Consider the following 14964-nt stretch of genomic DNA (forward strand, 5'->3'; position numbering starts at 1 on the left):
GTTAAATCTTCCAAAGAATTCTGAATGATCTTGATGGAAGCCTGCTGGTTCCCTACTAACACACTTATTGAGGATGTCTTCAATTCATAAATTTAATGGCTCTCAAGATTTTGTAGAGACAAGAGAGTAAATATATAGTGATCTGATGTGCTCTCATTCACTTTTTTAGGTATTAATGATGTTGTTGTTCAGTTGTTTCAGTTGTGTCCTACTCTTCAAGACTTCATTGGGGTTTTCTTGGCAAAGGTACAAGAGTGGTTTGCTATTTCCTTCTCCAACTCATTTTACAGATAAGGACCTGAGGCAAACAGGGTTGTGTGACATGCTCAGATTCACACAGTCAGTAAGTATCTGAGGCCAGATTTGTACCCAGGAAGAGGAGTTATCCTGACTCCAGGTCTGGTATACAATCAACTGCATCACTTGGCTGCTTTTTGTAATTATTGTTCAGCTTTTTCAGTTGTGTCCAATACTTTGTGACTATTTGGGGTTTTCTTGGCAGAGATTCCAGAGTGGTTCACCATTTCATTTTCCAGCTCATTTTACAAATAAGGAACTGAAGTAAACAGGGTTAAGTGACTTGCCCAGGGTTACACACCGAGTAAGTATGTGAGGCAAGATTTGAACTCAGGGAGACTTCATGCCTTGCATTCTATCCATCGTGCCATCTAGCAGCCCCCGTCACTCTCTAAATGCCATCACTATTGTATTACCTCTAGAATGGGATGAACTCCTTTATATACTTGGTCCAATCTAATTGCTTTTCCCATCTTTCTTTCATATACATATATATATATAATTTATTACTTTTCCAGTTCTTAACATTCACTTCCATAAGAATTTGAATTCAAAATTTTCTCCCCATCTCTTCCCAACCCCCACCCCAGGACAGCATGCACCTCATCCACCCCTTCCTCTAGTCTGTCCTCCTTTCTATTACCTACCCTTCTTCCATCCCCCTTCCCTCCTATTTTCCTGTAGGGCAAAATAGCTTTCTATACTCCATTGCCTGCATAGCTTAATTTCCAGTTGCATGTTAAAACAATTTTTAACATTCATTCTTAAAACTTTGTTTTCCATATTCTCTCCCACCCTCCCCATTCATCCTCATTGAAAAACAAGTAATTCAATATAGGTCATACATGTGTAACAAAGCAAAGCACTTCCATAATATGGAAGTTGTTTTAAACATACAACATATGGAATATGTTGTAAAAGACTAGCCACATTACCCTCTGTCCTATCCTGCCCTCTATTTATTCCATTCTCTTCCTTGTCCTGTCCTCCCACAGTAGTGTTTGCTTTGGATTATCCCTTTCCCCAATTTACTGTCCCTTCTATTATCTTCCCTCACCTATCCTCTTCCCCCTTGCCTTCCTGCAGGGTAAAATAGATTTCCATATCCAACTGAGTGTGTGTTATTCCCTCCTTAAGTCAAATCCCATGAGAGTAAGGCTCACTTATTTCCTTTCACCTCCCCCTTCTTCCCCTCCATTGTAAAAGCTCTTTCTTCCCCCTTTTATGTGAGAAGATTTACTACATTCTACCTCTCCCTTTCTCTTACTCCTAGTACATTTCATTCAATATCAAATTTTATCTTTTTAGGTATTCTCCCTTCATATTCAGCTCATGCTGTGCCCTCTGTACACTCACATACATATACAAATATAATATACACATACATATTCATACATACCTACATACATACATATATACACACATATGTGTGTGTGTGTATATATATATACACATATATGTATATATATATATATACATATATATATATATATATATATATATTCCTTCTAAATTCCCTAATACTGAAAAAGGTCTCATGAGTTACAAATAAGATCTTTCCATATAGGAATGTAAACAGTTCAACTTTAATGAGTTCCTTAAGTCTCCTCTTTCCTGTTTACCTTTTCATATTTGTCTTGATTTTTGTATTTGAGAGCCAAATTTTCTATTCAGCTCTGGTCTTTTCAACAAGAATGCTTGGAAGTCCACTATTTCATAGAAATTCCATTTTTTCCCCTGAAATATTATACTGTTTTGCTGGGTAGGTGATTCTTGGTTTTAATCATATCTCCTTTGACCTCTGGAACATCATATTCCAAACCCTTCAATCCCATAGAGTAGAAGCTGCTAAAAATCCTGTATTATCCTGACTGTACTTCCACAATACTTGAATTGTTTCCTTCTGGCTGCTTGTAATTTTTCTCCTTCATCTGGGAACTCTGGAATTTGGCTACAACATTCCTAGGAATTTTCCTTTTGGGATTTCTTTCAGGAGGCAATTGGTGAATTCTTTCCATTTCTATTTTACCCTCTGGTTCTAGAATATCAGGGCAGTTTTCCTTGATAATTTCTTGGAAGATGATGTCTAGGTTCTTTTTTTTCTTATCATGATTTTGAGGCAGACTAATAATTTTTAAATTATCTCTTCCAGATCTATTTTCCAGGTCAGTTGTTTTTCCAATGAGATATTTCACATTGTCTTCTATTTTTTCATTCTTTTGATTTTGTATTATAATCTCTTGGTTTCTCATAAAGTCATTAGCTTCCATCTGCTCCATTCTAATTTTTAAACAACTATTTTTTTCAGTGAGCTTTTGAACTGCCTTTTCCATTTGGTTAATTCAGCTTTTTAAAGCATTCTTCTCCTCATTGACTTTTTGGACCTCTTTTGCCATTTGGGTTAGTCTATTTTTAAAGGTGTTATTTTCTTCGACATTTTTTTGAGTCTCCTTTAGCAAGTTGTTGACTTGCTTTTCATGATTTTCTTGCATCTCTCTCATTTCTCTGCCTAATTTTTCTCCACCTCTCTTAACTTGACTTTTAAGTCTTCCTCTGATGGTATGCTTTGTTCTTCCTCATCCGAAAGGATAGAAGAAAATACCTTTTCACCAAGAAAGTAATCTTCTAGAGTCTTTATTTTTCTTCCCTTTTTTGGACATTTTCCCAGTCAGTTACTTGACTTTGGAGTCCTTTGTCAAGCAGAGGGTAAACTCTAGGGACCAGGTAAACTCTAGTTTTCAGTTCCTCCAAGGTGGCAACATCAAAGGAGAGAAGTTTACTCCTCTCCTGGCCTGAGCTCGGGTCTGGGAGCAACCATAAACACTCTTTTATGCCCAGGATCTGCAAGTAGGATTCCCTCTCCAAAGACTATACCAGCTCCACCACGTCAGCCAGCATTCCTCCTCATCCCAGGACTGCCCCACAGAAATGAGATCCAGATCAGCTGCTTGATTTCACTAGGGTTTATAGGTCAAGGGATCCAAAAGTGGACACTGCTGCTGTAGTGGCTGCTGCCTCCCTGAGGCTGGGGTTGGGGCCATACTGAGCTCTCTTTCTCACCCAGGTGAAAGAGCTTTCTTACTGACCTTTGAAACTATCTTTGGTGTTTGTGGGTTGAAAAATCTGGAACCACAGCATCTGCCTGTGATTCCACGCCCTGAAGCCAGCTCCAGTCCTGTCCCTGCTGTCTGGCCCAGAATGGGCTGTGTTCTACTCTAAGCCCAGTGTGACAGACCCTGCCTGTCAGCCTTCTAGGTTGTCTTGGGCTGGAAATCTACTTCACTCTGTTGTTTTGTGGCTTCTGCTGCTCTAGAATTTGTTTAGAGTCATTTTTTACAGTATTTTATGGGCTATGGGGGGAGAGCTAGAGCAGGTCAGTCTTCCTACTCCATCATCTTGGCCCATCTTTATTTTCTTTAGTGACATTTTTACCTTTTCTATAAGAACAGTACTTTTCCAGCTTTTTACACTACCCTTTCCTCCATATTCCATGATTCAGGTACACAATAAAACAATAACAAATATTAATTAAGCACCTACTCCCTTCTCCCACTTTTGTTTATAGTTCCTTTTTCATCTTTAAATACCCTTAGCTATCTATCTGGACAACTTTTCTTTTTTTTTTTTGCTTTATGAAATGATGCTATTGATAATGCTCCCATCATCCTTTATGTAAGATTTTACAGACAAGTTTAAATCCTATCCACTGTTGTATCTGCTAGTCACCTGTCAGTATCTGGCAAACAAGTCAGATATTTGCTTAATAAGGGACTTTAAGGGCTCTATAAGTCTTTTGGTTGTGACAGTTTTCATTGTTTAAACTTCTAAAGTAAGTTGCTGACCTTATTTCTGTTTTCCATTTCCAAGTTTGATTTTTAATAGTTTGTTTAGATATTTCAGGGTTAAATTATTTTAATGGTATACCAATAACTTTTCCTCATTATTTTTTTATTTTCTTTTTTTCCCCATTTTCTGATCTTAACTCTAACAAGTTTATGTTCTTACTATACAGAGACAGCTGATCCAACAGTAACTCTCATAAAAATAACAAATCTTTTTGTGTTTGTTAAAAATATAATTTATTTCATCCTTTTTGGTGTTATTTGATTCTTGCCATGTATAGCACTTTCTGATTCTTTTTTCAGTGAAAGTACTCATGATAAAGAGACAGGAAGTTTCTGTATAATCTATAAGTTTTTGGTCTCTCTCATTTCTTTTTCCTGAATCCTACTTTCCCACAAATTTCTCCCTTGCACTGTAGTCATTAAGCATTACAGTACCATTGATCAGATTTGGAGTATCTTCTACAACTCTTCACAGAATTTATCTACTTCTTCAACATCAGCATGATGCACAGACTGCATTTATTTTCATGGTTTTTTTTTTGTTGTTGTAAATACTGATTACTACTGTAATACCAAATGTCTAATGGAAGAAATGTTTCTTATTGATTCTGGCATCCCATAGAATTCACTTTGTAAATCTTTCCCCATACCCCTCCAAGGAGCCATCCATCCTTTCACTGAATCTCATAGTCCTTATTCTTCAGATTTATGGTAAGAATATCAAGATTAATGTGCTTCAGTTCCTCTGGTAATCTGTTCACTTGCTCATCATAGTATAAAGATTTCACATTTCGACTGGTCTCTCTCTCTATACTTCCATTGGTCTTTTCCTGGAACCATTCTTGAAGCTTTCCCTGCATGGCAAAACCTGCCAGAGCTTGCTCTCTGCTAGCAGAGTCTTCAAGAATGCAGGGTAACTTCAACAGTACAATAAGCATCCCAGAAGGATACTGTGGAGGCCAAAGAAAGGACTAATAATAAATCAGTAATTAAGTGAATTTAAAGTCCACTAGATGATTAAAATAGAAACAGTTATACAACCATACTGATTGAAGATCCTTGGAAACTGATTCTGTACAACAAATCACAAACTGGTCTTGTCCAAATTCTTCCCAGAACCCCAGTTTCAAAACCCAAGTTGTTCTTGACACTTACCTTTCCCTTATGTCCCTTAGTTAAACAGCAGCAAGGGTTAGTCAATTCTATTTCTACATCTCTTACACCTGTTCTATCACTCACATTGCCACCATACTAATTCAGGTCCTCATCACTTCTTATCTGTACTATTATTATAGCCTCTTAACTGGTATCCTTTTTTCCAGTCTACCTTCTCCAATTTCTCTTTCATCTACCCACCAAAATAATTTTCTTTTTTCATACTTTTATTTATTTTTAGATTTCAACATTCATTTCCACAAAATTTTGAGTTCCAATTTTTTTCCCCATCTCTCCCTTCCCCCCACCCCATAGCACCTTGCTTTCTGATTACCCCTTCCCTTAATGTGACCTCCCTTCTATCACATCCCACCCTTCCCTTATCCCCATCTTCTCTCTTTTCTTGAAGGTCAAGATAGATTTCTATACCCCAGTACCTGTATTTCTTATTTCCCAGTTATACACAATAACAATTCTCAACATTTGTTTCTAATACTTTGAATTCCAACTTCTCTCCCTTCCTCCCTCCCCACCCATCCCCACTGAGAAGGCAAGCAATTCAATACAGGCTATATATGTGTCATTTTGCAAAAGACTTCCATAATAGTCATGTTATGTAAGACTATATTGCCTTCTATCCTACCCTGTTTCTCCCCCTTTTTTTTCTGTTCTCTCATTTGACCTTGTCCCTTCCCCAAAGTGTTTACTTCTAGTTACTCCCTTCACCCATCTGTTCTCCCTTCTATCATCCCCTCACACCACTTGTCCCCTTCTCCCCTACTTTCCTGTAGTGTAAGCTAGATTTTCATACCAAATTGAGTGAGCATGTTATTCCCTCCTTAAGCCCTATCTGAAGAGAGTAAGCTTCACTTTTCCCCTCTCACCTCCTCCATTGAAAAAGATTTTTCTTATCTTTTATGACTGATAGTTTGCCCCATTCCATTTCTCCCTTTCTCCTCCCAACATATTCCTCTCTCACCCCTTAATTTTATTTTTTATAGATATCATTCCTTCTGATTCAACTTAACAGGTGCTCTGTCTATGTGTGTATATGTGTATGTATGTGTGTGTGTGTGTGTGTGTGTGTGTGTGTGTGTGTGTGTGTGTGTAATCCCTCCACCTACCCAAATACTGAAAAAAGTCTCAAAAGTTACACATATTATATTTCCATGTAGGAATGTAAATAGTTCAGCTTTAGAAAGTCCTTTATGATTTCTATTTCCTGTTTACCTTTTTATGCTTCTCTTAATTCTTGTGTCTGAAAGTCAAATTTTCTATTCAGTTCTGGTGTTTTCATCAAGAATGTTTGAAAGTCCTCTATATCAATGAATGACTGAAGTATTATACTCAGTTTTGCTGGGTAGGTGATTCTTGGTTTTAATCCCAGTTCCTCTGACTTCTCAAATATCCTATTCTAAGCCCTTCTATCCCTAAATGTAGAAGCTGCCAGATCCTGTGTTATCCTGATTGTATTTCCACAGCACTCAAATTGTTTCTTTCTAGCTGCTTTCAATATTTTCTCCTTGACCTGGGAACTCTGAAATTTGGCCACAATATTCCTAGAAGTTTCTGGAGGTGATTAGTGGATTCTTTCAATATTCATTTTTCCCTCTCGTTCTAGAATAAAAGGGCAGTTTTCCTTGATAATTTCATGAAAGATAATGTCTAGGCTCTTGCTTTGATCATGGCTTTCAGGTAGTCCCATAATTTTTAAATTGTCTCTCCTAGATCTATTTTCTAGGTCAGTTGTTTTTCCAATAAGCTATTTCACATTATCTTCTATTTTTTTATTCCTTTGGTTTTGTTTTGCAGCTTCTTGGTTTATCATATAGTCATTAGCTTCCTTGAACTCCAATCTCACTTTTAAAGAACTATTTTCTTCAGTGAGCTTTGGAACCTCCTTTTCCATTAGGCTAATTCTGCTTTCTAAAGCATTCTTCTCCTCATTGGCTTTTTGGACCTCTTTTTCCAATTGAGTTAGCCTATTTTTAAAGGTGTAATTTTCCTCAGCATTTTTTTGAGTCTCCTTTAGAAAGCTGCTGTCTCGCTTTTGAAGTTCTTCCATGGTCTGAACCCATTGTATATTCATTTTGGAGGTACTGGATGCAGAAGCCTTAACTTCCTCTGACAGTATGCTTTTTTCTTCCTCATCCTGAAAGGATGGAAGGAAATACCTGTTCACCAAGAAAGTAACCTTCTATGGTCTTATTTTTTTCCCTTTTTTGGGCCTTTTCCCAGCCAGTTACTTGACTTCTGAATCCTTTGTCAAGAGGATGGTCCTAGTGCTCCTTCTCACCCCAGGAAGGTGCTCAGGGCTGAGATTCAGATCAGCTGCTCAGTTCCTCCAGGGGCTTTAGGTGGGGGCAGGGCCACCACTCAGGGCTGAGAGTCAGATCAGTTGCTCAATTCCCCAGGGGCTTTATGTTCAGTGCTCCAACAATGGAACAATGGACACCTGCTGCTGCCTGCCTGCCATGGCCTCCAGAAGCCTCCACTGCTCAGTCTTGGCCACCGCCTTTGGCCAGGGCCAGGGGTGGACTCTGCTCCCTTCTCACTCAGGTTTAAAAAGCCCTCTCACTGATGTTTGGTGCCTGTGGGTTGAGGGATCTGTGAACCACTGTTGCTTCTGAGGATTTTGTCCCTGAAACCTGCTCCGATACTGCTCTTCCCAGAGTCTCGTGGCCAAGGCTAAGCTGGGCTCCACTCCACATCCAGTGTGACAGACCTTTCCTGTCGGCCTCCCAGGTCACCCTGGGCTGGAAATCTCCTCCACTCTGTCTTTCTGTGGCTTCTGATGCTCTAGAATTTGTTGAGAGTCTTTCTTTACAAGGTATTTTATGGGTTATGGGGGAAGAGCTAAAGTATGTATGTCATTCTACTCTGCCATCTTGGCTCCACTCCCAAAAAAATTTTCTTAAAGCATAGAAATGAAGTCACTCCTCTGGCCAAGGAGTTTCAATAACCCTATGTTGTTCCCAGAATTAGATACAAACTCCTTAGGCCTGGTATTTAAAGACCTTTACTATCTGTCTTCAATATACCTTCACAATCTCATTTTGCTTTTTATACTTCACATTCTCTGCTTCAGAGTCAATTGAGGCTGACTGGTTCCTGAACTTGAATTTCATGGAATTACGGAAACTGAGAGTTAGAAGAGACCTCAACAGTCATCTAGTCTCACTCATCTTAGAAAAGAATCCCCATTACCACATACATAACATGCTGACATCCAGTCTATGCACAAAGACTTCCAAGGAGAGAACACTATTTATGTCAAGGGAGTTCATTCCATTCTTTTATAACTTCACATTAGGAAAGTTTTCCTAACATAAAACCTTAAGTTGCCTCTTTGTAAATTTTTACCCTCTATTTCTGGTTCTGTTTAAACAGAATGAGTCTCTTCCTCTACATAACAGAACTTTAAATAGAAAAAGATAGCTATAATGTCTCTTCTGAGTCTGTTCTTTAGAAACGTCCTCAGTTTCTTCAGCTGATTCTCAAAAGCCCTTCACTATCCTGGCTACCTTACACCTTCCAACTTACCAAAGTTCTTCTTAAACTGTGGAATTCAGAAGTGAATGCATTTCATCTGCTTTCATGTATACAAGCAGGAAATGATTTTCTCACCTATGTTTTTCAAATTCCTTAACTTTATTCAAACCTTGGCTTATCCTGAGTAGCCTTCCCTTATGCTCCTTGCTATTGGGCATTCTTCAAACATACCCAGAGCATTATCTCATCTCTTCTTTATCCCTTTCTCTTTACTCCCTACTTTGAATCATCTGTGTATATGTCATATAGCTCATGGAGAACATAGGCTTCTTGAGAAACTGCTTTTTTTCTTTGTGCCCTTGGATACGAAGATTGTTTTGGACAAGAGAACTAACACTGACACCTACTATAATAATTTTATTCCAAAGTTAAACCAGTGCAGATTGATTGCTCCAAAAAGGTGACCAAAAGAACCCAGAAATGGCTTAGCAAACATTTGACTTAAGTGTCAAATGGAAAGAAACAACTACCAATGTCAACATGGGTTGGAATGTAAAATCATCTATAAAAATTTACTAAGTATGATTACAAGCAACATTATCAAAGGAAGAAGCAGTTAAGGATAAAATCAGTCTAAAGAAAGGTAGGCAAAAAAAAAAAAAAAAAAAAAGGAAACTAGGTGGGTATTCTCCTACTGGGAAAATAGCTGGACAAAATGTGGTATATGAATATAACAGACCATAATTATGCCACAGGAAATAATGAAACACAATTTTTGGAGGAAAGAGAGAACAGTTTCCAGAGGAAATTATGAACTGATTCAGAGTGAAATGAGAAGAAACAGGAAAGCAATGTATACAATGATAATAACATTATAGAGAAAGCAACTTTGAAAGACTTTATTAGTCTTATCAATGCAATGATAAGTCACAAGTTCATAAAAATAAAGACGAAACATACCACAAACCTCCTGAGAGAGGGGTGGTTTTCTTAAAATGAAGAAACAGATGTACGTTTTTGGAATGGTTAATGTGGAAATTTCTTTTGCCAGACTACGAGGCTATGTATTGATGGACTTAATTCTTTTATTTGCTCAATGTAGGGAGAAGGAAGGAATGATGGGATGAATTAATTTTAAAAGATTGTGATTTCAAAAAAATAAAAAACTTTGTCAGAAATGTTGGTGAGTTATCCAACTAAGCAGTCATTCTAAGGGTATTCAAGGATAAAAATAGGAAGAGGACTACAAATTTAAAAAAAATGGAAAAGATTTGCAAAAATTCTTATAAAAATTGTTTTGCTGACCAACAATAATAGAATAGGACCCTATCATCACAGTGCCTAAGGCATTTGTAGAGAATGGAGAAATGGTACTAAAGAAAAACAAAGAGAAGAAAAGTAGCTACAATGGTTCAAGTATACAGTATATAGAAGAAAACTAAGCTAGAGGTGATACAACTGGGAAAGGCACTGAGGACTGATATGCAAGGAAAGAGATCAAAAGTACAGAATAAGACTTGGACCTTACTGATTAAAAAAAATGACTGAGAAAATATAAACATCAACAATTATCAACCTATATGCTTACTTATCTATACGAAATTTTTCTGATGGTTATGTACATAAATTAAGGGACTCCTTTATGAAGATATTGTAGGAACCATATTCACCAACGGACCACATTTTTGACATTTCACAAGTGAATGAAAGATGAAGAGATGTAGGATCCTGTTATGCTAATTTTGGTGGTTTTTTTTTAAAATTGTGATTCAGTAACACACAATACTGCCTCATACCTTCATTTATAACAAAATGTCTCCCATCCATATGTCAAGATAAGTCAATATTCCTTGGAAGATTGTAACAACAGAAATAGCTCTGTTCAATGATTTTCTGATAATAAATATCAGATCACACATAAAAAAGAAAAATGTATGATCACCAAAAATACTTGCCACTGTGGTGGAGATACAGCATATTCAGTCAAATAAGCACTTATTAAGTGCTTACTATATTGTCAGATACTGTGCTAAACACTAGGGATATAAAGAAAGGCAAAAATACGATTCACCTCAAGGAACTCACATTCTAATGGGGGAGAGTACATGCAAAAATATACATATATCTAAGAGAGAATATATATATCCACACACATACATATACACATACATGTGTGTGTATATTTATGTGTACACATATACATATGCATATATATATGTACACACAAATAAATTTACATGTATAGAGCAGGTGGAAAGTAATCTTAGGGGGAAGGCACTGGCAGCAAGAATAAGGGAACAGAAATGGCCTCCTCCAAAAGCAAGTACTTGAGAAGGATCTTGAAGGAAGCCAAGGAAGAAAGGAGTTGGAGATGAGAAATGAGAGCATTCTAGGCATGGGGAACATTACTATACAAATGGAGAGTTGGGAGATGGGGTGTCCTTTGGCAGGAACAGTAAGAATGCCAATATAGCTAGATTGCAAAGTGTGTGGAAAGGAGTAAGTCCAAGAAGACTGGAAAAGTAGGAAAAGGTCAGAATGTAAAGGTCTTTAAATGCTAAATACATATTTGATCTTGATGGTAGTAGGAGTCTGGGGCTTAAATAGTCAGAGCTGAATTTTAGGCATAGATTTGAATGGGGAAAAGACTTGGGACAGCAGGGAGACCAACCTAAAGGCTATTGAAATAGTCCTGGTAGGAGGTAATGAGGGTCTGTACAAGGGTGGTATGTCTGTGTAAATGTAGAGTAGAGTCGTGCTTCTTAAACGATGAGCCCATATGGGGTCATGTAGCTGAATGGAGGTGCTATAAAAAATATGGCAACAGTAAAAGGTTTCTGAATGTACAACCACCAAAAATTAATTCAAAATCAAACATGTGATGAGTCTAAGGTATTTCTTGCCCATATTGCATTGTGCAACTTCACTGCAGCCTTGGTTCTGAAAACACAACATGTATACTTTGCACTGCACATGTCATCACACTGCACAAAGTTGAAACATGCTGCCAGAAACACCCTGACTGAGATTTGAGACTACTATATGTCATGAATTCTAGTGTTTTTACTGGACATACAAAATCATTAAATAAATTTTGGCTTGGGATTAGGACAGAATTTCCACCACTTTCTGAAACGGCCCTACACATACTTCTGCCATTTTATACTATGTATTTATGCGAAGTGGCGTTCTCAGCATTGATGATTATAAAATCACAATATAGATCAACTCTAAAAAACATTGAAGATGCTCTACAGTATCTTATACATATCATATATCACATACAGATATGTAGTATCAAATATTCTGCCAAGATTTAATTCTTTATGTAAAAATAAACATGTACATCCATCTCATTAGCAGGCAAATTTGCTTTCATCTTTAATAAATGGTGAAACTAAATGTATACCGAAGAACTGTTTTAAAATAAATTTCTTTATGATTTATTATCAGTAAATGTTTGATATGTATGTGTATTTTATATACCCAGAGTCATGTAAAAATTTCTCCAGTGAAAAGGGGCCAAGAATGGAAAAAGTTTAAGAAGTCCTGGAGTAGAGGATGTATAAGAGAGATATTAGACAACAAAATATGACAATAGACTGGATATAAAGGATGAGGAAGAAGTTGAGGATGACACTAAGGAAATAAGCCTAGGAGAATGGAAAGATAGTGGTGATCTCATCTATAATAGAGAAAGTGGGAAGAATGCAGAGTTCTGGAGAAAGGATAATGAGTTCTCTTTTGAATGTGTTGAGTTTGAGGTGCCTATATGCCATTCAATTCAAGAGGTCCAAGGGGCAGTTGGTGTTAAAAGACTGAAATTTAGTATATAGAAGAGGGCTGGATATATGAGGGTAAGTGTAGTGTGTGTGTGTGTGTGTATGTGTGCATGCATATATACACCAACACCCACATAGGAATTATCAGTATACAGATGGTAATTGAACCTGCAGGAGTTAATGAAATCCAAGTGAGGAGTCATTCCATGTGAATGGTGAGTTTCTCCAGTTTGTTTGCAGATGACATTGTATTAACCATATCAAGTTGCAATGCACTGTAAAGACTCCTGGAAGAAATCACTCAAAGAAGTTTGGTCTGTCATGGAATGACCAAATGGATGAAGAATATCTAAATTTCCAAATTTTTGCATATATCTGAATTAATACCCTACAGAGCTTGTCCAAGAGTATGTATATCTAAGATGGATAAGAAAGTTGAACCAAGACTGAAAGGGAGAAGAAGGAAAATCTTGATTATCTTTAAGGAAACTGGGAAACATTTTTACTTGCCCTAACTTTCCTATAACAGAGAGGGCCCATGTTTTCAATACAAACAATTTCCTGATACTGCTGCTATACCACTACCTTTGAAGAACCAAAATAACCATTAAACAGAGAGTAACTTCTTTAGTAGGTGTGAGCTGGCTGTAACATACAAGCAACAAGGAACTACAAAGAACAAAAGTAAATAATATCATGAAAGAAATATATAAGATGGGCTAGTCACATGGACAGGGGGATGACAGATGCACAGTCAAAGTGTACCAGTGGTCCCCACTGAAAGTTGGAAGAAGCTAAGGTGTCCAGATGCTGGGTGGGTGCTTTGTGGTGACGTTTTGGGAGAACATTGATACAAGTCACACAGGATATGCAAGTATGGATGGGCTGTGATCTCCACTGTTGGAAGGAACTCTTAGAACCTAGGCCAGTGACCTATTAGATCCATGCTATTCATCTATTAGGTGTCAGTGAATGTTTGTTTAAACAAATTTAATCAAATCATCAACAATCCAGTGAGATATGATAACCTCTTTCATTTATATTTGTATTCCTAATGCCAGTACAGAACCTAGTGCACACAAGACGTTTACTAAATACATAATGATTAACTGATTGATAAAAAGTAACTTACGTCTATATAATGACAATTCTCAGTGATACATCTTAATGTGATGCCTCTGTGATTCAATGGATAAGGTAGGCTTAGCAATATTTTTACAGGACCATTTCAAGATAGAAGAGTTCACAAGGGAATAAATCAGAATGCCATTGACAGTATTAATGACTGCTAAACCCACAACTGTCTGAACATAAGTGAAGTCATCTAGGAGTTTGGGAAAGAAAGTAAAGTGGTAACAGAATTGTTGGGTTGATACATGGGAAAAGGATATTTTAGCCACAGTAAAAGGCTGTTCTGCCATGTAAGACTGTATAAATCTATCTCCATATGACTGAGGTTAAGCAAATTTTACTTTAAGTTATCAGGCACTGTTGCCACAAAAACATTATTTCAATCAGTTGAATACAACAGTTTTTATACTTGAGAATATATGTACTTGAGACATTTTACCCCCCAAACCCCAAAGAAATATAACTTAATTCCTACAAAACTACTCTGTCCTTTAACCATGGAGAAACAAAATGTGATTTAACTGAGATTTTTGCTCTTACCTATTTTCACGTTCATACATCTCTTTTGAGGTGCTTCTAAGGTGTTCAATTTCTTGATTCGTTTTGAATTTGATTTGTTCAAGTTCATCACGTAGTTTATTTTCATATTCTGTTTTATAAAGATCTCTATAAGCATTTGAAAAGAGAAATTTTATTGATTTAAGATAGCTATACCTTCATGAAAGATTCTATTATGTCATGTATGTTTTATATTACATTTTTGCAAAAGGTGGCTGTATACCATGACTCTATAATTTATAAAATTTGTGATTCTTACCTAAGATCTCAACTTGTTAAACAAATCTGCCTTTCATTCCTGGCACCAACATAAAGTATCAATAAATTCTGTGTCTTCTAATTTTTTACTAATGTCACGTATGTATTCCTACAGGCCTAGATATTCCTGCATATGGTATGTCTTTCATTTAAAAATAATAACTTGGTTGTTTTTCCCTACAAAAGGAGTAAAAAGAATTCTAGAGGATGGGGGAGCAGGAGAAGAGTCAATGGACAGTGAGGGATATGATTAAGACATGATGTTCCCATCTACTAGTACCCCTTTTCTAACACAAAGATTATAGAGGAGCTGCTACATAATAAGGATGCCTTAATTTTACGTACATTGTTAGTGCCTAATCCATTTCTCTGGCTAAATGAAAATTCAAAGCTAGGATACTTACGATGTACATTTTGTTTTCTATAAACAAGCAACAAAAAATGCC

The 14964-nt window shown here is 36.9% G+C and overlaps 1 protein-coding gene across 3 annotated transcripts in view; it reads right to left on the reverse strand.

Moving 5' to 3' along the window:
* PIBF1 (progesterone immunomodulatory binding factor 1) overlaps positions 1 to 14964 on the reverse strand; it is a 331775-nt gene that overhangs the window by 273995 nt on the left and 42816 nt on the right. For all 3 annotated transcript variants that reach the window (XM_072622310.1, XM_072622312.1, XM_072622311.1), the window contains exon 9: positions 14243 to 14368. In XM_072622310.1, coding sequence (XP_072478411.1) covers positions 14243 to 14368 — 126 coding nt within the window. The remainder of the gene's footprint in view (positions 1 to 14242; positions 14369 to 14964) is intronic.

This window comes from Notamacropus eugenii, chromosome 6 (assembly GCF_028372415.1).
Source record: "Notamacropus eugenii isolate mMacEug1 chromosome 6, mMacEug1.pri_v2, whole genome shotgun sequence".
NCBI lineage: Eukaryota > Metazoa > Chordata > Mammalia > Diprotodontia > Macropodidae > Notamacropus > Notamacropus eugenii.